This window comes from Alligator mississippiensis, chromosome 3, assembly GCF_030867095.1.
Source record: "Alligator mississippiensis isolate rAllMis1 chromosome 3, rAllMis1, whole genome shotgun sequence".
Classification (NCBI taxonomy): domain Eukaryota; kingdom Metazoa; phylum Chordata; order Crocodylia; family Alligatoridae; genus Alligator; species Alligator mississippiensis.
The window spans coordinates 341,272-366,261 of NC_081826.1; the positions used below are offsets into that span (position 1 = coordinate 341,272).

The 24,990-nt window shown below is 48.9% G+C and overlaps 1 protein-coding gene across 1 annotated transcript in view; it reads left to right on the forward strand.

The window, feature by feature from the left end:
* Positions 1–24,990, forward strand: part of IQANK1 (IQ motif and ankyrin repeat containing 1) — a 95,849-nt gene that overhangs the window by 26,223 nt on the left and 44,636 nt on the right. The window contains exons 3-6 of the mRNA XM_014602043.3: positions 746–862; positions 18,213–18,346; positions 22,854–23,018; positions 23,506–23,697. Of these exons, the coding sequence (XP_014457529.2) occupies positions 746–862; positions 18,213–18,346; positions 22,854–23,018; positions 23,506–23,697 (608 nt within the window). The remainder of the gene's footprint in view (positions 1–745; positions 863–18,212; positions 18,347–22,853; positions 23,019–23,505; positions 23,698–24,990) is intronic.

Consider the following 24,990-nt stretch of genomic DNA (forward strand, 5'->3'; position numbering starts at 1 on the left):
TTCCTGCACATCAGGATGATTTCTTCCTGCTCTCAGTAAGGCTTAACATCTGAAAAAGAATTGATCTGTCTGGGATTGTGCTAGTGGGAGGTCTGATGGTACTGGTGTAATTTCCCACTACCAGCCTTTGAGTGCATCCCTCCAGGAAAGACCAGACCTTTTTAGCCCATTCCCCTGCTCTCTCTCTCAGGGGGATAGTAGTATCTTGGTTGTTCTCTGCAGTTGCTCCTCAGCTCCAAAACTCCCTTCCTCTTGAGGCCTGCCAGAACCCAAATCTGGACATTTTACCTTTCTGTTTGGGCAGGCGTTTAGCCAGCAAAGCTAGGCTGAGATGTTTAGTGGGTCTCTGCTTATTTATTTTGTTATTTTGTGTTGTCTATTCTAGTTGCTTTTTAAAGTTGTTCTGTTTCCCTTTCTGCAAGTGCCCTGAGCCTTTGTTGGGTTGGCAACATGTAAATGGCATGTACAAATAAATAAATAAATAGCTAATGATTAAATGTGGGATGTTAAAGGTGAAGCCAGAATTATACAAATGGTCTTTTCTCTGTGTAAGAAAACTTCAAGAGGACATTAATGTTGTCACAAATGTTTCAGGTCCTTTTCTGACTATTGATGTTAGTGGATTTGTGGGTGTTTAGCATTTGTGGAAATTGGACCAGTTACAGATTTACCTGCTTGTTTTAGGCAACATGTGGGCTCTGATAAATAAAATGACTGAATTTTTTAAATTTTCATCTGCCTCTAGCATTAGCAGACTACACTGAGGAGAAAGGCACAGCTAAACAAACAAGCAGCTGCAAGCTCCCAGAGAAATCAAACAGCAATCACAATAAGTCAGCTCCTACCAGCAGCCCAGATGAAGGTATGTGCAGAATGGGTTAAACTAAGCGTTCTTGAATATATCAGTCATCTTCCCTTGACTCAGCATTCTGTAATCTGGTCAGAGGGATTTTCTTCAGTATTCTCTCTGTATAAAGGTGCACTAGTTTAACTAAGGGTGTGATTTTTAAACAGCTTTTATTTAAACCAATCTGTAAAACTCTGTATAAATGCTTTTTAATGCACTTTACAACTGGTTTATATATCCATAAAGAATTGAGTGAGCTAAATTGATATAGACTTAGTTTAGAACCATAGGGTTGGAAGGGACCTGGATGCTCATCTAATCCAGGGGTGAGCAATCTGTGGCATGTGCGCCACAAGTGGCACAGGCAGTCCCCATATGTGGCATGCAGCAGACTGGGGAGGGGACAGGCATCACAGTGGCAGATTGTGCAGAAAGCAGAGCAGCAGATTGGACAGGAGAAAGGGGATCAGAGTGGGACTCGGAGATAGTGGCAGGGTTAATTTCTGGCATGCCTGCCAAAAAGGTTGGTCCCCCACTGATCTAGTCCATAGTTGCAGGATACTCAGACACCTCTCTGGTCACTGAAGAACATCCAGGTTTTGCATCAAGTTAAGTAATTTAGGCCCCCTCTATACATTACAGGTATTATGCAATTACCTGGTTAATTGTGCAACTAATGGAGACCAGCTACACATGCAAATTACCTATCATGCTATAAAAAAGTCCAACTAGCTGTAAAGTTAGTACACATTTTTAAGGTCTAACTTTAGAGTTGGTTGGTACTCAGCTTCAATTTGCACATGAAGCAGGGTCTGTCCCTGCAGCTGAGAGCTCACAATTGAGGGTGTGAAGAAATCCCCCTCTCTCTGCCCCTCATTGGTTCAGCCCAGGGGACCTGTGTGTGCGTGTGCACTTGCTTTCTTTTTGGTTCAGGCTGGGCAACCAGGTGACTTGGCCATATAAATTCCTAGGGGCAGGGGGAAGCTTTTGCTCTTCCTGGCTGCAAGCATTTTGGAACACCACATGCAACATACCCCTGTGATTTTCTGTAAGTAAAACCCTGGAAACTGGCCGGGAGTTAGGAATTATGTTTAGGCTAGTCGTGTCTTAAAAGGATGACTGTGTCCAAGGATGACTGTAAAAGATTCACATTGCTTATGTTTGCTCAAAGTGCATTCTGACTTCCTCTGTTCTAAACCCCTGCCGATCAATAAAGGTATTGGGTTACAGCATGTCTTGCTATGTTACTGAGGAGAGGGGGAAGAGCCTTTTGCTCCCAGCTTGGCCAGAGGAGTTTGTCTGTTTATCTTCCCTCACTTCTACCTGATGCTATTTTGGGATGCTTTGGGCTGAAAGAAGCACCCAGAAATATTACTGTGGGCAAAGCACCCCCAAGGTTCGCAGGGTCTGTGCGCACAGAGCCCTACCAGAGACCAGTGCCCAGGTGGTGGCAGCTTTACCCCAGGCTTACGGGTGTTCTCCAGGAAGCGGGACAGCCAGCTGTAGGCTTCCTGTAGGAGACTCCCGAAGTGAGGTTATTGGGCCTGACACAGTGAGGTGGGTGGCTCTGCATAGTAGCACCCCCTACTGTGCTGCCGCAGAGGGGACTCACAGCTGTGGCAGCACCCCATGGCTGCAGGGATGGAGAGTCCTGCAGCTATGGGACTCTCCATCCTGGTGGCCATTGGGTGCTGCCATTGCTGCATGTCCTGTCAGCTACGTGACTTGCAAATGCAGCGGCTTGCTAATTGTCAGTGCAGGGGGAGTCCAGGATGGCGATAGCATGGCTGGAGGCACAATTGTGTGGATCACATATCAGATTCTGTCATGCCTTTTACCTGAATATCTGGAGGGGCTGTTCCTGTTTTAAATTATTTAAAATTAAACTTGAATGCCAGTCCTGCTGGTGGGTGTTGCTGCCTGAGGTGCTCCTTATCTAATCCTCCTCTAACAGAGACTCCTTCTGTAACAGAGAGACTTCAGGAAGGCCTTTGATATGGAATCCCACACCATACTGGTGAACAAGTTAAGAGGCTGTGACTTGTATTACTACACAGTCTGGTGGGTGGCGAATTGGCTAGAGGGTCGTACCCAGAGAGTTGTAGTGGGTGGGTTGGTATCGACCTGGAAAGGTGTGGGCAGTGGGGTCTTGCAGGGCTCGGTCCTTGGACCGATACTCTTCAATGTCTTCATCAGTGACTTGGATGAGGGAGTGAAGTGTACTCTGTCCAAGTTTGCGGATGACACAAAACTGTGGGGGGAAGTGGACACGCCAGAGGGCAGGGAACAGCTGCAAGCAGACCTGGACAGTTTGGACAAATGGGCGGAAAACAACAGGATGCAGTTCAACAAGGAGAAATGCAAAGTGCTGCACCTAGGGAGGAAAAATGTCCAGCACACCTACTGCCTAGGAAATGACCTGCTTGGTGGCATGGAAGCGGAAAGGGATGTTGGAGTCCTAGTGGACTCCAAGATGAACGAGTCATCAGTGTTACGAAGCCATCAGAAAAGCTAATGGCACTTTATCGTGCATCAGCAGATGCATGATGAACAGAACCAAGGAGGTGATACTTCCCTTCTATAGGGCGCTGGTCAGACCGCAGTTGGAATACTGCGTGCAATTCTGGGCGCCGCACTTCAAGAGGGATGTGGATAACCTGGAGAGGGTCCAGAGAAGGGCCACTCGTATGGTTAAGGGCTTGCAGGCCAAGCCCTATGAGGAGAGACTGGGGCACCTGGATCTCTTCAGCCTCCACAAGAGAAGGTTGAGAGGTGACCTTGTGGCTGCCTATAAGTTCATCACGGGGGCACAGAAGGGAATCGGTGAGGCTTTACTCACCAAGGCGCCCCTGGGGGTTACAAGAAATAATGGCCATAAGCTATAAGAGAGAAGATTTAGACTAGACATTAGGAAGAACTTCTTCACAGTTCGAGTGGCCAAAGTCTGGAATGGACTCCCAAGGGAGGTGGTGCTCTCCCCTACCCTGGGGGTCTTCAAGAGGAGGTTAGATGGGCATCTGGCTGGGGTCATCTAAACCCAGCACTCTTTCCTGCCTATGCAGGGGGTCGGACTCGATGATCTATTGAGGTCCCTTCTGACCCTAACATCTATTAATCTATAATACTTCTGTTACTTTAAGGGAAAACCTGTAGGAGACAGGGGGCAGGATAAAGGTCACCTGCAAAGGAGTAGGCAGCAAGAAAGCACTATTCCCTAGGCAGAGAGCTGCAAGTTAAGGAGAAGGGGATCATCTTCAGCTGGTTAAGGGAGCACTGCTCAGAGCAAGGTGGCTGCAGGAAGGTAGGCAATTAGATGTCAAGGCTAGGAGTGCTTCGTGTAGGGGTAGCTCTGCTACCATGAGACAGGAGGGTAGAGTCTAGGCAGGCAACAAGGAAGCAGTGGTAGCAATAAATGTCAGCTCCCTTGTAAACTGGATGGCAGATCCTGATGAGCAATCCCTGCAAAGAGTGAAGAGTCCCTGATGTGCAGGGGTGGGGCTTAGGGAATATAAAGGCCCAGGGCTTGAGCTAGGGGTCAGTTTGGCCTTCCAGGCAATCAGGGAAGTAGCTCAGCTCTGAAGGGTGGAATAGTTGCCCAAGAGGGGTGAGATCCAGGGTCAGGGACCCATAGCCCAGAGGGGTAGCACTACAGCCTGAGAGGGGCAAGAACTGGGGCCATAGGCCTGTAGCCAAAAGGGGCCAAGTGTAAACTGGACCAGGGAGCCCACAGCCCAAGGGGCAAGAACTGAGGCCAGGGGCCTGTAGCCCATTAGGCAATAGTACAACAGGAGAGTAACCTGGGGAAATAGCAAGAGAGTAACTGTGGTGCCAGCTCTGCTGCCACAGGCCATCCTGCAGGCTTCCCAGGGAGTCACATGTCCGGAAGGGGGCAGGGCTCTGGGGCATATAAAGTCTGGCCCTGGAAGCTGAAGTTAAAGGAGCTCTGCAGGGAGCTGGCTGCTGATGAATGACTGTGAGCGTGCTTTGCCTGGAGACAGCAAATGAAGGGCCTGGGGGACTAGCATTGACTAGGGCCCAAGGCTGGGTAGGACTTTTGGTATCCAGCCAGGGGTCTAAAGGTTTAGTTATATCCAGTGTGCTTATGTGTTGTGTTTCGAGTTTTTGAGTTGTGGTTTGGGTGGGACTATAAAGGGGTGAGAGGAGATCCCAGTGGTGCCCAAGGGACATAGGGCTGTCTTGAGGCCTGCCAGATGTCAGCAAGAGAGAGAGGGAAATAAAAGCCTGGGAGAGGCAAGTGAGGGACAGAAATAGGGTTAGTGAGCCCTTAGCCCAGAGAGGGGTGGAGCTTGGGGCTCGGGGGGCACAGCCCAGAAATAGCAGAGATTGGGGCCAGAGTGTCCATGAGTTCAAGAGAGGCAGAAACAAGGCTAGAGAGCCCACAGCCCAGAAGGGAGCAGAGATTTGGGCCAGAGGCACAACAGCAGGCGAAGAGCAGAGATAAGAGCCCAAGAGGGTGAGATAAGGAATGGAACCGATTTGGAGGCTGTGATTAGCCCTTAAGGTGATGAGCAGTGATACCAGTGCTTATGAGTGAGATCCTGTTTGGGGAGCCCTAGGGCAGCCTCTTTTTTTCTAAAGACATGATATCATTGTGGCATGGCAGGAAAGATGAAGGGTAGATTGCCCAAAGGAAGCAGAGAGGACAAGGACTGAGAGGGTACTCCAGGGGCATTATGGCCACCCCTGGGGTAAGACCCTGTTACAGTTAGCCATATCTGGGAACAGGACATCTAATGGGATGGTCTAGACTAGAGCTCTGAGGTGAGGTAGGGAGTCCTTACTCTTAGATGCTTGGTTGATATGAGCTCACTTCCTCAGGGTTAAACATAAAGATTTTTCACTTGGGTCAGACTGGTGAGGCTTGGGATCATCCAGGTATATCTTATCTAATTAATTCTCTGCCCCTGCAAGGAAATTAAACATTGGCTGGCACTTTGGTCTCTCCTGTTCTCTGTTCAACGCACAAAAGAGGTTAACCCCCTGAGAATTGAAGTGCTTGAATCAAACACAAGTTATTGGGTTCAGTGAAAGAGTAACTGGAAAAAATGTAGTGGAGCATTGTCCAGGAAGATTAGCGTAATTCAGCCTAGTAGCTAGAGCCAGGGCCTCTTGTAGTAGAGGTTATGAGGTAGGGGTCAGCAATCAGAGATGCCCAGTCCAGAGGCGAGCAAGAGGCAGATCCCAGTATATGGAGCTGAGGTCAGGTGTCCTCAATCTCCATCTGGGATGTCAAGCCAAAGAGGATAGGATCCAGAGGCTGAAAATAAGCTGACAATCCCAAGGAAGCTAGACCTAGAAATCGGGGTGTGATGGTGGCGTGCCGCCATCATGGGCACAGGCTAAGGGCAGGAAGGGTTGTGGGGTGGATACAACCCCGAGACAGAGCCCCGGACGGGGGTACTTACCTCCGGGAGAGACGGCGGCATTGGAGCCGAGACCGCGGCAGCAGCTGCAGCCGCAATTACAGCTGTGCGAGCCGGCATTACGCCGGTTATTTAAGCAGCTGTTCCCGGTGAGGGAAACAGCTGAGCCAATCTCCGCGGCCGCCGCAGGACAGTTCAAAAGCCCCGGCAGCACCTGCGGGTAGGGGGAGCGAGAGAGAGAAGGAGAAGGTGGGCAGCACGGCCGGTGTGCTGCAGCTTCCCCGTGGGAAAGGCACCAGCAAGGTTGCAACGGATCCACACTGCATCGGAGGCAAGGTTTGGAGCCCTGACAGAGGCAGGAGGAGGCTTGAAGCCTCTATCAGAGGCAGGGGGCAGGAAGCTCCCTGTCCTACCCCAGGTAGGGAGCGGAGAAGGTCCAGGATCCCTCTCAGGAGGAGGGAATCAGGGGGAGCACCAAGGCTCCCTGCACGGAGGAGCAGGTACCCCAAGGGAAATAGGGGCAGAGATAGGTGGAGCCCTCCCTAGGGATCGCTGGGTCCCTGACATCAGTACGGGAAGTCTCCCCGCCCAGGCGGAATATTATTTCTAGAGGAAAAAGGGAGGAAGAAGGACTGCCAGAGCTAGCGGAGGAGCCAGTGAGAGTAGAAGACAGGCTGGCCCAGTGATATCGCTAGACCTGGGTACACATAGTTGGAGGAAACCAACGGCAGGCCTGCAGTGCACCGTAGGCCATCATACCACCAGTGCCAGGGAACCCCTCAACTAAAGAGCTCCACTGAAACCCTCTCACATATCAAACATAACAGCAAAGTTGTGGCAGGTGGGACGAGGGGAGGGGCTACCTAGACAACAGGTGGTACCAAACTCGAGACGTCTGTCATCACATGGGGAAACAAGGGTTTAAAAACAGGAATCGGAATAGGAGAGGGAGACCTGCACAGCTCAGGAGCAAGCCAGGCAGGCTTTCTTACAAACACTCACAAGCCCTTGGGGGAGCTGCTTGTAGACTGGGTGGTGATGGCTGCTGACTCCTTCATGTGGGGCACAGAAGCATTCATCTGCCGGCCTGACCTGTTGGCTCGGGAGGTCTGCTGCCTGCCAGGAGCTCTCATCAGATTTCATGGAAAGGTTGCCCAGACTTATCCAGCCCTCTGACTACTATCCCAAGCTGCTTGTCCATGTGAGCACTAATGATAGTGCCAGGGGTGACCTTGAGCAGATCAAAAGTGTCTGCATGGCTTTGAGCACAAGGGTGAAGGGAGCAGGGGCCCAGCTGGTGTTATTGACGCTTCCAGTCGCGAGTAAAAGCCCAGAAAGAGGCAGATGTGGCGGGCCAGTCGGGGGAGCTCCTGCGTTGAGCCTCCCACCTCCCCACGCCTGTCCACCTGCCGGACTCCACGTGTCTCTCCAGGGGTGCCTAAGCCCTGGCAGACCCCCTTTCGAGCCCCATCACAGAGTCCGAGGGTAACGTGCCGTCACCCCCCTGAGAGGGGACCTTCTGGGTTCTGTGTCCTCGGGGAAACACAGGCCTAATAGTCCTACGTGTACTCGACCCAATCCAAGCACTTGGGGCTCCTCCCCAAGTCGGGTGCCAAAAAGGATAGTCTCCCTTAGTCCACAGACCTAAGGGGCCTCCTAGGCATAATTAAACCCACCCCTCAATAAGTCTCCTATGCCACTCACAAAGGAGAACTTTATTGGTTACAAAGGGTAGGGTTAGAATAGGGTAAGAGGTAGAGCGCTATCAAGGGATTACCGTTGAGCAAAACAGTCTGGCTGAGGTAGCCGTTTGATACGCAAATGCATCACTGTGAGCTGACTAACTCTGTAGAAACACTCACGAGTATCCTCCAGAAGATAGTAGAGATCTGGCCCAGAGATTTCCAGGAAGAGAGCATTTCAGTTGGATCAGACTCCCTCCCTGTGTCCTGATGCTCGTGCCATGCTGGTAAAATGGCTTCTCCCCTCCTCCTTCTTGGACCAGGCCTTTATATCGCCTTTCTGACCTCAGTAGCCCAGTCCAAGAGAAGCCAGCAGTGTTGGCAACTAGCCAACCAATTTAAAAAGCATCACTGGTTACCTGGGCTGAGGAGCAGGGGCTTTTCCCTCCCCCACTCAGGTGACCAGAGGGACCACACTCTCAGCACCAGGCTTTTGTCACATAGGCAGGGAGGAAAATCCCCCCTCCCTCAGGAATTCGACCCCAGTGTCCCAAGCTGACCGGGACAGGTTTCTGGAGAGACACAGACGGTGGCATTTCTGCCACAGCAGATGCATCCTAGATATTAGCTCATGACTGCATAGATGGTGTCACTGGCAGGGTTTTGGCTTCTCTGACCTTGAGGAGGTGTTCCAGGAACATAGATGTTCAAGGAAAGGCTGACATAACTAGGGTTATTTAGCCTGGAGAAGAGAAGACTACATGGGGATTTGATAGCAATCTTTAAATGCATGAAGGGTGATTACAGAGAGGATGGAAGATGGGCTTTTTTCTGTGGCTGTAAGGAACAGAACTAGGAGCAACAGACACAAGCTACAGAAGAGGAAATTTAGGCTGGAGATTAGGAGGTATTTCCTGACTCTGAGAGTGGTCAGGCATTGGAACAGGCTGTCTAGGGAAGTGGTGGAATCTCCATCCATGGAAAATTTCAAGAGCAGTTTGTTCAGACATTTGGCTGGGATGGTTTAGTCAGGGACGATCCTGCTTTGAGCAGGGTGTGGACTCGATGACCTTGTGAGGTCTCTTCCAGCTCTGCTTTTTTATGATCCCAAGTCCAGTATGTTATGTAGCAAAGGTCAGGTGCTAGGGTGCTTAGAAGCTGGTGGCTGAGCAGAGGCTGTCTTGGAACCCGACCAGGAGTTCTGTTGTAGCACCAGGTGGAGGTTGGGGTGAGATTTCAGGCTTGTCCAAGGCTAAAGGCTCTCCCTGTTACTGAGGGAGACCCACAAATCTGAGGTTACACTGTTTGTAGCCCCGGAGTGAGGTGGGCCTGCATTGTTCAATTTCTTTATCAGCAATTTGGACGACGGGATGAAAAGCAACCTGTTCAAATTTGCTGATGATACCAAAATTTGGGGTGAGGTGGGCACGTTAGCAGGGAGGGAAAAACTGCAGCAAGACCTGGATAGGTTGCAGGGGTGGGCTAACAAAAACAGGATGCGTTTCAATACGGACAAGTGCAGGGTGCTGCACTTGGGCAGTAGTAACCGGCAGCACGCTTATAAGATGGGAAACTCCCTTCTTGAGAGCACGGAGGCAGAAAGGGATCTTGGAGTCATTATTGACTCCAAGATGAACATGGGCCGACAATGCGAGGTCACGGTCGGCAGGGCTAACCAGGCCCTATCGTGCATCCACAGGTGCATCTCAAGTAGGGCCAAGGAGGTGATCCTCCCCCTCCACGCGACACTGGTCAGGCCACAGCTGGAGGGAGTACTGTGTCCAGTTTGGGCACCCCACTTCAAGAGGGATGTGGACAACATGGAGAGGGTCCAGAGGAGGCCACCCGCATGATCCGGGGACAGCAGGGCAGGCCCTACAACAAGAGGCTACGGGACCTGAACCTGTTCAGCCTTCACAAGAGAAGGCTGAGGGGGGACCTGGTGACCATCTATAAACTCACTAGGGGGGACCAGAAGGGTTTGGGGGAGACCTTGTTTCCCCTAGCGCCCCCTGGGATAACAAGGAATAATGGCCACAAGTTTTTGGAGAGTAGGTTTTGATTAGACATCTGTAAGGACTACTTCACAGTCAGAGCGGCTAGGATCTGGAACCAACTTCCAAGGGAAGTGGTGCTGGCTCCTACCCTGGGGGTCTTTTAGAAGCGGCTCAATGCCTACCTGGCTGGGGTCATTTGAGCCCAGTTTTCCTCCTGCCCAGGCAGGGGGTCGGACTTGAAGATCTACAAGGTCCCTTCCAACCCTACTTCTATGATTCTATGAACTATACATCAAAGCACACTGGGGGAAAACCAGGAGCAATGGTCATAAACTCCTAGAAGAAGGTTTCAGACTGGATATAAGGAAAAACTTCTTCATGGTTCGTGACACCAGACTCTGGAATAGACTCCCAACCAGGGTGGTGCAGGCACCAACCCTGGATATCTTTAAAAGCAGACTGGAAGCACACCTTGCTGAAGTTATTTGACCCCAGCAGTCTTCCCTGTCCAGAGCAGGGGAGCTGGACCTGATGATCTCCTGAGGTCCATTCCAGCCCTAAACTTTAGTGAATCTGTAAACTTGCAATTCAGAGAGGGGCACCTAATAGGGAGCCCTTTACAGTGCCCACTGCTCCGTAAAGTTGCCCGCAGTGGATGCTGCCAGAGGAGCTCTGTAGAGGGTGTGAGGTAGGTAGTGACTCAAAGTAGGCCCGTCAGTTGTACCACACCCCACCTTGGTAAGCCTACCCCTTTGGCTGCAGACTTAACCCTTATCTCTGAGATAATTCAGTTAGACTTGTCTATTATACTTCCATAACATTTAAGGCTAGAAGAAACCGTAAGATCAAACTGTTTGATCTCTGGTATATTAGTAATAACCAGATTCCTTGGATTTAGCAGGCAGCCAAATATAACTGGAATTATAATAGTCTGTGAGGCAGACAGCATAGGCTATGGGATCGGAACCTGCATATGCAGCTGACTGGCATAGGTGGCAGAATGTGTCTTCCGACACAATGGGGCTGGGGCAGGTGCTGTACAGCCAGGGTGGGGTGTGGGGCTCAGCTGCAAGTAGCTCATCTGGGGGGCCATGGCTCTTGCTGCTATGCACACTCTGGGAGGCACAGGGGCCAGGTGCCCAGAATCTGCACAGGGCAGGGTGTGCTAGGGCCAGGGCTACACTCAGGGCGGGCGGCAGCAGTGCTGGTGGGGGGGGCGGGGGCTGTAGCCACCCCACGATTCGCTATAGTCATCCATTCGCCCCCCCCACAATAGCCCCACTCCCAGTGCTGCCTGCCCAAGCACAGCACAGTATGACCCAGGCCCCCCCGCAACCAGGAAGAGCCCAGCCTGCTGCAGCAGCCCGCCCTTACCCCATGTGCAGATCTGGGGCACATGCCCCTCCCCCCCCCATGCCCTCCTGGGGTACGTGCAGCGGTGGGATCCACCACCCCCTCTCTGCGCCAAGCATCCCCTGGACAAGCCAGTCACAGCTCCGTCCCATGCTCAGCCCCAGCTGTGCAGCGCCTGCCCCTGCCCCACTCCTTCCCTCACTGCCAGGGGCAGGTGCAGATCGAGGCCCCAGCGGTGAGGGAGGGAGTGGAACACAGGTAGGGGCTGGGGTGAGTGAGGCCCTGGCCGGGCCAGGTCAGGTGGTGGGACTTGTGCAGGCCTGGGGGGCATATGCCCTCCCCGATCTGTGTGTGGGCAGAGGTGGCTGCCACTGCGTGATGCACTTTGCTCCATTACACAGATTGACAGCCATACAAAAATTCTTCCCTGGTGGTCATGAGTAGAATTCCAGCTCTACCCCCGGAGAACTTTTACCATCCTTACTCAAAGTGATTTTTGACCCAAACAAATCCTGTTTTTCCTCCTTGTTTCTTCGTAGTCTATCATTAATGTATACTTCTTCTCCACCACCTATACCAGTGTCGCACAGAGGGGGAGTATCACCTCCTTGGACCTGCTCGTGATGCATCTGTGGATGCACGACAAGGTGCAGTTAGCCTTACTGACTGTGTCCTCATATTGGCAGCCCATGTTCATCTTGGAATCAATAATGACTCCAAGATCCCTTTCTGCCACTGTGCTGACGAGAAGGGAGTTCTCCAACCTATAGGTATGCTGCTGGTTCTTTCTCCCTAGGTGTAGTACCCTGTACTTGTCAGTATTGAAACCCATCCTATTCTCATCTGCCCACCCCGTAACCTGTCCAGATCTAGTTGTAGCCTGTCTCTCCCTTCTAGTGTGCCTACTTCTCCCCACGTCTTAGTGCAGGGGTGGGCAAAATGTGGCCCGGGGGCCGGATGTGGCCTGCCAGGCCATTCTATCTGGCCCACGGGGCCCCTAAAAAATTTAGAAAATTAATATTTATCTGCCCTGGGCTGTCTGTCATGAGGACCTCAATGGCTTGCCAAAACTCAGTAAGCGGCCCTCTGCCCAAAATAATTGCCCGTCCCTGTCTTAGTGTCATCTGTGAATTTGAACAAGGTGCTTTTCACCCCCTCGTCCAAGTCGCTGATAAAGATGTTGAACAGTGTAGGCCTGAGGACCGAGCCCTGGGGGACTCCACTGCCCACATTCCTCCATACTGAAAATGACCCATCCACCACCACTCTCTGGGTGCGGTCCTTTAGCCAATTTGCCACCCATCTGACTGAGGGTTACAAGGATCATTTGGAAATGTTTGAAAATTGTGGTTAAAGGCACAGGTCTAAGTAACTGTTTTCTGTCCCCAATAGTTTGAAGTCTTTTTAGAACAGAGGTGGGCCACAGAAAGACTTCGTCCAGTCCTCAGCGGGTCCTTTGGTCCCGCCTGGCCCAGGCACTGTCTGGCCAGTGGTGCGTCCCACTGCCACTGGGTGTGCAGTGGTGCTGGGGGGGCTCCATAGCTGGACTGCATTTCTGGACTGCAGCCCAGGTGCTGGTGGCTCCTTCTGACTGCTGCTTGCTGCTGCCAATTGCCCCAGCCCCATGGTACTGGTGGAGGCCCACACACACAGCTCTGGCCTGCCCCACCCCACACCCGTTCTGGAGCAGACCAGCTCCTGACCACCTGGGACTCACATGCACAGCCTGGACCCTGGCCCATCCCACGCCTGCTCTGGACTGCCCGCCCACGATGAGTGGTGGCTGTGACAGCGGCCGGGCAGAAACAGCTACTGGGTGTGGGGGAAGAGTAGCTGCCTCCCCCTGCCGCTGCTGGGTCCTTCTTGCTCTGGCCATCCAAAGCTCATCTCTGGGCTGCCCAGCAGGATGGCAGTGGAGAGGAGCCACAGGGCAGCCTGGGTACAGGCTCCAGGCAGTTGTACCAAGAAGGGCCTGGCAGTGGTGAGGGGGAGGTGGCTGCGTTTCCTCCATGCCAAGTAGCAGCTTCTGCTAGGCCACTGCTGCTGCTCGTCATGGGTGGGCTGGTCTGGAACAGATGCGGGGTGGGCCAGGATTAGGGCTCCCGGGTGGTCTTGAGTTCATCTGCTGCGGTCTGGGCAGGTGTACTCAGCTGCTGCTGGGTGCTGGTGGCAGTGGTGGGGAGGAGCTGCAGGGTGTGCCAGCTCCAGACTGTTACCAGGGGGCGTGGGGTGCTGACGGGCCTGCAACAATTCTCCAGACCTGCCTATGTGGTCCATGGGCCCAAATAATTGCCTGCCCCTGTTTTAGAAGCCCAGGGCGTGGGAAATATCCAGAATATGTGTGTTGAAGGGATTATCCTGATAGACTGTTTGACACAAACATATATAGACAGGACCTGATATAGAATGACACAGCCTCCCCCAGGAGCAGTGGAGATGTCAGGTCAGGCCCTGCAAAAGGCGATTGCTGAAGGAGCTAAACAGCAGGTGTGAAAGATTTACTGTCCCTGGAGCCACCAATTCTAAACAGGCTGGGTTAGCTCAGACCTCTATCCTCTAGGCACTTACTTCCCTTAATTGTTCAGGCTGAAGCTCAGTTGGCTGTTAGGATGGTATAGAGAAAGTAAGTGTTTTCCAAATGAGTCTCAAGTCATTTACTTACGTGTTTTTAGCCACTTCAGGTCCTTTTACATGAGTTTGTTTTTATTGGGTGTTTGTAGCTTTCAGTTTATCATCATGGGGGATTTAAAAAAAAATATTGTTGAAGATGTTGAATCAGAGCAGGGTTAACTTGGGAGTCCTGATGCAATAGATTCCTCACCACATTGCAGGCAGATCATTATATTTGGGCACTTTTGAAACTAAACCAGATAAAGTGCTAGAAAAACATTGAGAAAGAAAGGATGCCTCGGCTGGCATCTTACAGGAATTTTCCATCTCTCATTGGTATTGTCCTGTTCTGATATGCCTGAGAGAACTTGTCGTGATGTTTTAACTGCCGGCTGTGTGAGACCTCACAACTGTTCAGACCAGTCTTTTCCAGCACGGAGGTGCTATGTGATGCCAGCTGAGAGGGAAGGGGGAGTTCCTAGGGTCTCACAGTGGAAGGGGATGTAGGAGCCTGTGTTTCTCGGGTCACAAGCTGTTGCAAAGTTTGTTGCAGTGTCACAGGTTCCCTGTCAGACCTTGGGCAAGTTAGGATAATCTTCTTGCATGTTAGTTCCCTACCTATGTAAAGCATATCAAATGTGACTGCCCAGCCTCACTGATGTGGTGTGAGGATAAACTCAGTAATGTTTGTGAGTTGCTCAGGTAGGAGCCATATAGGCAAGAATCTAGAAAGGTGTGTGGCTGGAACCTGGCCTACTCTCCAAGTGGCATATATATTAATTTCTGTCAGAGAACGGTCCTTAGCATACACCAAAGAGCTCCTAAAAATCTTAACTGCAAGCCATAGATATAAAAATGTTTAACTTCAGTAGATGCTGTTTCTTGCCTGGGAAATGGCCTGGGGCATGTTTGCCTGTCCCTGCCTGCCTATGCAGAGAGCTGCGAAAGGGTTGTGTGAGAAAGGAATGCAAGCTTGTGCCAGACCACACGTATGTGCTGGGTTTGCACAGATTCCCAGCAACAGAGGCTGTGAAAATCACTATTGCTGCATCACTGACAGCTGTTGTGCAGAGCAAGAATTGCAGGGACATGAGAATATCCACCAGGCTTGTGCAGTTGGAGCCCACTGCTTGGGAATTCCCACCATGGAGGAGTTTTGACTTCAGAGGTCAAAGTTCAGATCCACTGTTATGCTGGGAGAGGCTTGGAGCGATGATACGCAGGAAGGGCATGAGCAGCAGACTCAGGAGGTTGCATACCCAGGATGGGTGGGGCAGGCTGGGGAGAGAGCCAGGGGCCATTTAGATTGCTTACCTAGCTTAGCATGACCTGCTGAGCCTTGGGATTACAGGGACAACTAGAGAGCACAAGGCTCAGTAGCAAGTTTAGTTCGCACCCATTTCACTGTTTGCTATGCTTGCATGCTTGGTCGCTTTCCTCCATCCTGCATGTCTCTTATTTATTAAAACTAATCCCATGCTAACAGGATGGGTGCAAGGGGACGGTACGGGAGGGATGGAGACATTATTCTTGCGGGGTCTGAAAGCACCCCTCTGGATCCATCCCCGGGCGAGGGGAGGCTGAGTGGTTCAGCTGTCTTGCTACGCTCCCAAGGTGTGAGTCTGAACCTTATTCCGGACTCGTGTTAAAATCTGTCCTTGTCAACCCGGCTGTAAATGGGCACCTGGGTATTCTGGCTAGGGAGTCCAAAGCAGCCAGTTGCTATGCTGACAGCCTCACTCCTGTTAGAAATTGTGCGCAGAGAAAGGGGTTTCCTTTAGCAATATGGGAAGCACAGCCTGTACCTTCAGGGGCCCACAACTTCCCCCATAGTAACTAAGCATGATAGACAAGCTTAACGGCAGACCTGTGCCTTATTTGGTAAAACTTTTTAAAACTTTATTTTGATTGGAGCTTACGCTACAGATAAAAGAAGAGTTACGCAGTACTAGTCATTTCCGCTAAAGCTTTACGCATGTGAAGATATCATGTAACCAGAGAATATAAATACGTGTGTACGAGTGCAACCGGGGCCCCTCTGCCTTTCTGAGGTGGGGGGACCTTCGGCCAAATAAACTGGAAAGACCACACCCTCGTCTCCTGCTTATTTGAGTCTCAGCTGGGAAACGAGCCCCGTTGGGGTCAGGAGTATTCGCAAGTGTTCCCTTTTCAGGTTGGGAGCTTAAGCGAATAATTTCTCCTACACTCCCTTGCATGTTGCTGTCTATAGAAACTGCATTGACTGCGCTAGTCTGAGGGGCTGTAACAAGTTTACAGTCTACTGTATTAAATAACTTAAAATCTAGTTGTCATAGGACAGTTTAACATGTGTGAGCTACTGGTGTAGATTGTAATACCATGAAGCAGAAAGAAACCCAGAAACTTTGTAAGAAAAATGCTTTTTTTTCAGTCCTGTAAAACCTGAAATAACTTGCATTAGATTACACAAGTTTCCATAGATTCATCATTTTGAAGTCCAGAGGGGCCCCCATGATTATATAATACGAACAACACAAACTAATGGGCCCACTGTTTCCTCCCCTTGTTATTAGAAACAGTATCAGCCTCAGTTCTTTCTTGGATACTGTAGTTCCTCTTTCTCAGGATGACAGGTAGCTTATCCCAGGGAGTACAAGGAAGTAAAATGAAACAGGATTCCTTCTGGGCTGATGGAATTTGATAGAAATTGTGGCTGAAAAAGATCTTTCCTGTCATTTAACACCAGAACAGTGTCGTGAATAGCAACAATGACAATAATGATCTGTTCCACACTTTGACCACTATGTATGTTGAAGAGATGTTGTCAGAGCTATCTATGATTCCCTGGTCTTTTTTTTTCTGAGTGATTGTAACAGGGACAGGACTGCCTTGTTATGCTGGGGTAGGAAGTAAATACAGGGAAGCCCTGGCTAGGAGGGCCTAGGGCAGAACTACTTATTCTGCAGAAGAGCAACAGGGCTGAGCCCTGGTATGGACAATTAGGGCTGCCAACTCTAAATCTCTTCCGGGAGGTTTCATTACATGACATAATGGCATTAATGACTTTACATTAGGAAGGCAAATGCACATTACTATTATATTTAAAAAAACCCCACTGGACTATGGTATAAATCGGATTCAACATTTAATGTTTATTTTAATGAATGCCTGATCACTTATCTCCTGGGTGACTTTCAGCAGTTTCCTGGAGATTTATATCTAATTCCTGGAGACTTCAGAGCAATCCTGGAGGGTTGGCAACCCTATGGACAATATGGGGTCTTGTGCAGTCACAGGTACAAATTGCCAGGGTGACCCACAGGGCCAGGACTAGCCAACTGGAAGGGGGCAGGGCTGGGATGAGATATAAGCCAGGGCCTGAGCCAAGCACTCAGTCTGGCCCAGGAGGCTGAAGCAGAAGGAGCACTGCCATGGAACTAATGGCAAGGGGAGCCTGGCTGTGGGCAAGCTGGAAGGCCTGGGAGATGCTGAAGCCTTGCCAGCAGAAAATAGGACTCCAGGCAAGGAGAGGCATAGCAGGCAGCCAGCCGATAGGCTGAGAGTTTATGTTGTAGCTGCAGGACATATGCTTTTCATTGGAGTTAATTCTGGAGGACGGGTCATTGGGACTAAGTGGTGGGAGGAGGTCCCCATTTGGGGTATTTGGGGGGCTGGGGGTATTGAAGAGCCTTCAATACTACTATTGGGGAGCATGCCTGGGTTAAAGCAGAAGAAGCCTACTCTCTGAATCAAGCCCAAGCAGCCAGGTTTGCTGCAGGAGGCTGAAGCAGATGGGAGCCCCTTGACAGGCTGAGAATTCAGGGGCTCTTAAAGGCATGGGATCCAGATAATGGCTGGATATAGGACTGGAACCATGGATCTGCTAGATGAGCTGACTGATTAACAGATAGAGAGGGAGACTGTGGGCCAAGGGCACACCGGACATTAATCTGCAACACCTGAGACACATGGATGTAGTTTGAGGGGAGGTTGGAGCCATGAAATGGACCCCTAAGGTCCTGTGTTGCCAGTGCATTGATTGGCGGTGAGACAGTGACCATCTGAGAGACTGGGTAGCCTCCTGTTCCCCAGTGAAACAGGACCAGCAAGGGGTGGCAGGTGAGAGCAAAGAGAGGAGTGACCATGAGTCCCAAGGGCAACAGGCACTAGACAGCCACCAGCAGGCGCCACCATGAATCCTGGAATCTAGGCCTGTTACAAGGATTCATTATCTTTAAACCTAGTAAGCTGCAGTTGTTCCTTCAACCAGGGGTTACCATGATCTCTGTGTGCCACCGTGCCATCTCGCGCCTATGCTGGGTTGCAGTCCATGTTATTTCATTCTCTTTGCATCACACAGACTTAAGCTGCAAAGAAAAGGCTGCTCTGACTTTGCAGTGTGCTTTCCGCTGTGTCCTGGCCCACAGAGAGAAAGACAAGCGGCTGAAGGAACAGAAGGAATATAGAGAGTTAATGGAGTGCCTGCAGAGAGAGGTAAGAAGCAGCTTTCCTTTGGAAATAGGAAAAGAGGGTTTAGGAGGCTGGTAGCAGTGCCAATACGGGCAGTCCTCGACTTACAACTTTTTCAGTTACAACGAATGGCACTTACAATGTTTATAAATTAACACCCTGTTTCGACTTTATGACACTTGATCCAATGCCACGCCAGTAAACAAGTTCGCTGCGTTGCCCAGCTCTCTGGAGAACATCTGTCCAAACTTCCTTGGACACTTTCTTTAAGAAAGCAGCCAAGAATCCAGAAAAACCTGTAGCCAAGACTCCTGAAAAGACTCCAGCCAAGAACCCTTCAAAAAGTCCAGCAAAGTCACCTCAGAGTCCTTCCAAATCAATATGATGGCTATTTACAATATAAAAACATTAACATAGCTATATAACTCATCTAGAATTGATTGAGTATAAAATTCTGGGTTATTTTTGGTGAAAATAGGGTAACGGGCCTTGGTTCAGGATCCAGTCCCCCATTTATAACATTGTTTCCTATGGGAAAATGGTTCTGAGTTGCAATGTTTTGACTTAAGATACGGTTTTCAGGAGCTAATTGTGTCATAAGTCCGAGGACTGCCTGTTTAGCAATTGGGTATATGCACATGCAGGCCTTGGCTCTGCTGTTCAGCACGGAGCCTAGCACCTGCAACCACTGTTAGCTGACTAATTCATGCTCCAGAGCAATTCATTGCTGCTAACCTTGCACGTTGATTTGTATTGTCAAAAAATACTTTAATAACAATTTTGGAACAATTTTGCTTCATAATCTTCCACCATGGGAAGAAACTTCTGGAAAGAAAATAATAGGGGAAGGATTTGAACCAATTCCTTCCTTTTGTCTTGATTATATTTCTTTGTTTTTTCCCCCCACACCCTTGTTTGTCTCCCTCCCTCTCTAATGGTTCTGTGAAAGGATGGTTCTGTGGCGAAGGATTGGAAACTAGCTAATGTGGTCCCAATTTTCAAGAAAGGGAGGAAGGAGGACCCAAGTAACTATAGGCCTGTAAGCCTCACCTTGGTGCTCGGGAAGATCTTGGTGAGAATCATCCAGGAGCACATCTGTGGGGGGCCTGCAGGGGAGATCACGCTCAGGGGCAATCAGCATGGGTTCATCAAAGGCAGGTCCTGCCTGACCAACCTGATTGCCTTTGTGACCAAGTAACTAAATCCTTGGATGATGGTGTCATCATGGATGTAGTCTTTCTAGACTTTAAGAAGGCCTCTGACCCTGTGTGTCACCCCATTCTCATCAATGAATTAGGCAACTGTGGCATTGATGCCTACACAGTTGGATGGGTAAAAAATTGGCTGATGGGGCACCCCCACCCAGAGAGTAGTGGTGGATGGGCTGTACTCAACTTGGCGAGATGTGAGCAGTGGGGTACCCCAGGGCTCGGTCCTCGGGTCCACACTGTGTAACATCTTCATCAGTGACTTGGATGAGGGGGTGGAAAGCACATTGTCCAAGTTTGCTGATGACACTAAGATGTGGGGCGAGATGGGCATACTTGAAGGGAGAGAGAGGCTGCAACTAGATTTGGACAGACTACAAAGGTGGGCAGATGAGAATAAGATGGGGTTCAATGTAGACAAATGCAGGGTGCTGCACCTGGGGAGAAGGAATCCACAGCATGCATACAGGCTGGGGAGTTCCCTTCTTGAAAGCACAGCGGCAGAAAGGGATCTTGATGTCATTATTGACTCCAAGATGAACATGAACCGCCAATGCCAGACCACAGCCAGCAAGGCCAGCCATAGTGGACTCCAAGATGAACATGAGTCATCAGTGTGACGAAGCCATCAGCAAAGCTAACCGCACTTCATCGTGCATCAGCAGATGCATGATGAACAGATCCAAGGAGGTGATACTTCCCCTCTATCGGGCGCTGGTCAGACCGCAGTTGGAGTACTGCATGCAATTTTGGGTGCCGCACTTCAAGAAGGATGTGGATAACCTGGAGAGGGTCCAAAGAAGGGCCACACATATGGTTAAGGGCTTGCAGGCCAAGCCCTATGGGGAGAGACTAGGGCACCTGGACCTCTTCAGCCTCCGCAAGAGAAGGTTGAGAGGCGACCTTGTGGCTGCCTATAAGTTCATCACGGGGGCACAGAAGGGAATTGGTGAGGTTTTATTCCCCAAGGCGCCCCCGGGGGTTACAAGAAATAATGGCCACAAGCTAGCAGAGAGCAGATTTAGACTGGACATTAGGAAGAACTTCTTCACAGTTCGAGTGGCCAAGGTCTGGAACGGGCTCCCAAGGGAGGTGGTGCTCTCCCCTACCCTGGGGGTCTTCAAGAGGAGGTTAGATAAGCGTCTAGCTGGGGTCATCTGAACCCAGCACACTTCCCTACTTATGCAGGGGGTCGGACTCAATGATCTATTGAGGTCCCTTCCGACCCTAGCATCTATGAATCTATGAAACCTAAACCTATTCTCCATCAGCTTATGACCATTGTTCATGATGGCTTCGTCACACTGACGACTCATGTTCATCTTGGAGTCCGCTAGGACTCCAAGATCCCTTTCCACTTCCATTCTACCAAACAGGTCATTCCCTAGGCAGTAGGTATGCTGGACATTTTTCCTCCCTAAGTGCAGCACTTTGCATTTCTCCTTGTTGAATTGCATTCTGTTGTTTTCCGCCCATATGTCCAACCTGTCCAGGTCTGCTTGTAGGTTAGAGATCAGAAGGCAGTATTTTACAGTTAGGGTGGCCAGAATCTGGAACCAACTTCCCAGGGAAGTGGTCCTTGCCCCTACCTTGGGCAAATTCAAAAAGAGGTTAGAAGATCACCTGTCTGGGGTCTTGTGAGCCCAGCATTCATTTCTGCCTGTGGCAGGGGGTCAGGCTAGATGATCTGATCAGGTCCCTCCTGACCCTAACTGCTATGAAACTATGAAATATTTGGGACCATCCTCCCCCCCTTCCATTTCTACCTGAAGTGTTTTGCCTTTTCCACAGGAGTTTTTTAGATTAGTAGTCACTTTTAGTCCCCCCACCCCGCCTTTCCATTTTTAAATGTTGACAGCTTTATAGCTTTTACAATATAAAATGTTAAACATACTTAGGGGTCCACCAGTGGTGAAACTGAAAAACTGTGTATGGTACATCTTTACGGATTCAGGGTACGTCGTGAACATTGATCTTAGTACATCGTGCAGATCTTCATCTATGTGATTTGGTCTTTTCTTTCCTGTATGTTTTAATAATTGAAAAACAAATTAATACTACTACTATTTAAATTTTCATCATTATGCTCATTGTTCATTCCATATTGACATGAATTGAACAAAGCTTGGGCACGTTTTGAAGGTTTACTTCACAATCATAATAGTAAAAACATCATAGGGAAACTCAGTTTCTTTTAGTCAGTCAAATCCTACCCTGAAGGCAGTAAGTTGTTGCAGAAATAATAATCGGGCTAGGAGAAGGAGGGGCTGAGGACTTCCTGCCATCCAAGAGCACACATCTTGTTATAGCCTTTATTATAAGATCAGACAGAACCAGAGAGGTCATTTAGTGTGATCCTCTAGCATGATGCATGCCAGGGAACTTTACTCAGCATGTCATAAAAGAGTCCTGGGATCTTGTGGTTCAACGATGGAGTTTTTAAAGAAGATACCAACTCTAGACTTTAAGATTTCCTATGGTAGAGAATCAGTTACATCCCATGGGAATCTGTTCCATTGCTTAGTTATTCTGTTCAAAATTTGTTCCTAATTTCTCATTTGAATTTGAATAGTTTTAACATTCAGAAATTGGACTTGTTGCCTTTGACTTGGGCAAAGTTTGAAAAGCATAAGAGAACACATAGAGGAGTCATGATAGCATACATGTAACAGGTTGCTGTAAATTGGAAAGTAATAAATTATTCTTCTTGTCCCCTGGGGATAGGACAAGAACTAATGGGTTTAAATTGCAGCAAATGAGATTAAGTTTAGACATTTGGAGAAATTCCCTACTACAGGAAACATGAAGAACTGGAACAGATTGCTGAGGGAACTTGAACAACCTCTGTCAGTGGAAGTTTTTAAAAGTAGGTTTTTAAGACTGACAAATTTTGGGCAGGAATATTCATGTTCAGTTCATCCTGCCTGGGACCAGGGATGGACTAGGTGACTTCTTGAGGTCCCTTCCAAATCTGTTTTCTATAGCTGACTGCACATCTTTTGTATATCAGAAATCTTCTCCCTTTGTTGCACTGCCCCATCCTAATAACAGTTGTTCTTTGCGTCCATCAGTTGTCTCCCTTTGTGGTTATTACAGTATACATTCCTTGAAGCAGTGACTGTCTCTTTCTTATGTTTTTTTTTATATATTCCTGCACCCTAACCCCTAACTAGATCTGTAAATGTTATTGCAATACAAATTAAAAATATGATTGGAGCAGCCAGCTTCCATACACCTTGCTTCTCTTTTGAGGTGCTTGGAGCCCCTGCCTTCTGGTACAAATAGTATTCACATTCACATTTACAATTCACATTTCATTGCAGGCCTTCATTGCAATGGTGAAGAAGGAGCAGGTAGCAGCTGAACGGGAGAGACAGAAAGAGGAAGAAGAAAGGAAGAAGCAGCGAGAAGAGCAGCAAAGAAAGAAACGGATGTTGGAGGCAGCATTTGAGGGGGATGTGGATGAAATGAAAGCTGTGCTAAAGGAAGTAAGTGCAAGGAGGAGAAGGATAGGTTATCTGGTAGCTGGGATATTCAGTGGGCTCTGAAAATATAGGATCAGAATATTATTTTATTTGAGTGCTCTTTGTTTCTAAATAAATTCATTAATGTACCCTGATCCGCTGTTGAAGACTCTAAAAAGAAGTCTTCAGAAATAAGGCCACCCCTCCTCCCACCTCCCTCCCTAGGAAGCTCTTTTGTTTGTTAGCAAAGGAGAAGCAAAAAAATAAAGTAGAGAACTAAGGAATTGTGTTCCAAGCCTTTGTGTTGCATCACATTGTGAATGCTTTGGTGCAAAGAGCCGGCTTCTGGCATGTCTGGAAAATATTACTGTGCCATGAATGGTAAATAGCTTGCATCTTTCTTTTTACATTAGTCTATCAACTAACACACAATTCCTTTGGTATCCAAAGCAGAGAGCACTTTTTCCCCATTTTCCATATGCACTCTGTTTGCCTTTGTGTCTCTACTGAGGTGTCAGATTTGGATACTAAGAATGGAGTGAGTACGGATGAGAAAGGGAAGGCCACACGTCTCTCTAACCACATCAAGATAGTGGAGTGCACCGATGCCAATGGAAACACTCCCCTCTCTGAGGCAGCTGGAGGTGGCCACGCTCATGCTATCAAGATGCTGATAGAAAATGGAGCTGATCCAAACAGCAAGGTGAGAAATATTGTTGGGGGGAGGAAACAGGTCAACCAAAAAAGGCCACAGGTGAGTCAGGAATTGTCCTGAGATTCAGTTGAGCACGACTCACGGCTGTCTATGAAAGCATTATTGTGAGAGCTCATTCAGACTGAGGGCTTAGCTAGATTAGCACGTGGCTAACGGCTCTCCAACATGCTTCCTGACTCGTAACAGGGATAAGAGTGCTCAGTTCAATCCTTAGTAAGTAACCATCCTTCAGGCCAGTGCTTGGGGTCCATACTTAATAGTCATATGGCAGGGACTTGCTCATTGGGGTAGGATTGGAGTGGGGGGCTGTGCTAAATCCTGCATTCTGTAGGGCAGTAATCAAGGACATTTCTTGTTCTGTTCTTGGCTTACATACACATATGATCAGATTCATTTGGCCACTAGTATCCATTGGCATCATGCCTATGCTGTAAATGCCTTTTTGATGATCCACCCAAAAGAAGCAGTGGTAGAAAGGGCTCAGTTGTACCTCAGTTCTGTCTCACCCCTTATGGCAAGAATAGATTGCAGTGTCTGCCAGCTTTCTGTGCATTGTACTAGCATTAGTGAAAATTAATAGTATGGTTAATTAATGATTGCTAGTACTGGTAGGGAAACCTGTGCCTGTTAGCACAAAAAATCACCTGAAATATTCTTCAATTAGGTATTTATTTATTGGATAAACCTCTCATTTATACAAGGGATTCTAGTGATACAGCAGAAGAAAAATCCATGGGGGTCAAAATCTGCTCCTTGTTGGACACTTTGGCACTGCTCAGTGACATATGCTCCAGGTGTCTCCTTTGTTTAGGAGGGGGATACGTTCCTCAACACTGTTCTTTTGAGCAGGCTGAGGAGGTTTCTGGCCTGTTGATATTCATTTTTAATAAAATTGGATATGCCAGGACATTCTAGAAGGTTAGAACAGTGTTAATATTGAACCAGTATTCAGAAAAGGCAAGTGACAAATCTTCAGTAATTCCAAACCAGTTGACCTGATATCAGCACCAGACACACTAAAGAACAACTGATACAGGCTACTGTTAATTAAACACTTAGGAATTGGAATGTAATTTATGTCAGTCAGCATGACTTTATGGAAAACAGGTTTTGTTTGAAAAAGGTAAGTGCATGACTAGAAGAGATTTTTTCAAGTTACTGGGCTTAATGCCACCTAGTGTTCTTAGCAACCAACAAGCATAATATACTGTATTTTCATAGATTCGTAGATTCATAGATGTTAGGGTTGGAAGGGACCTCAACAGATCATCGAATCTGACC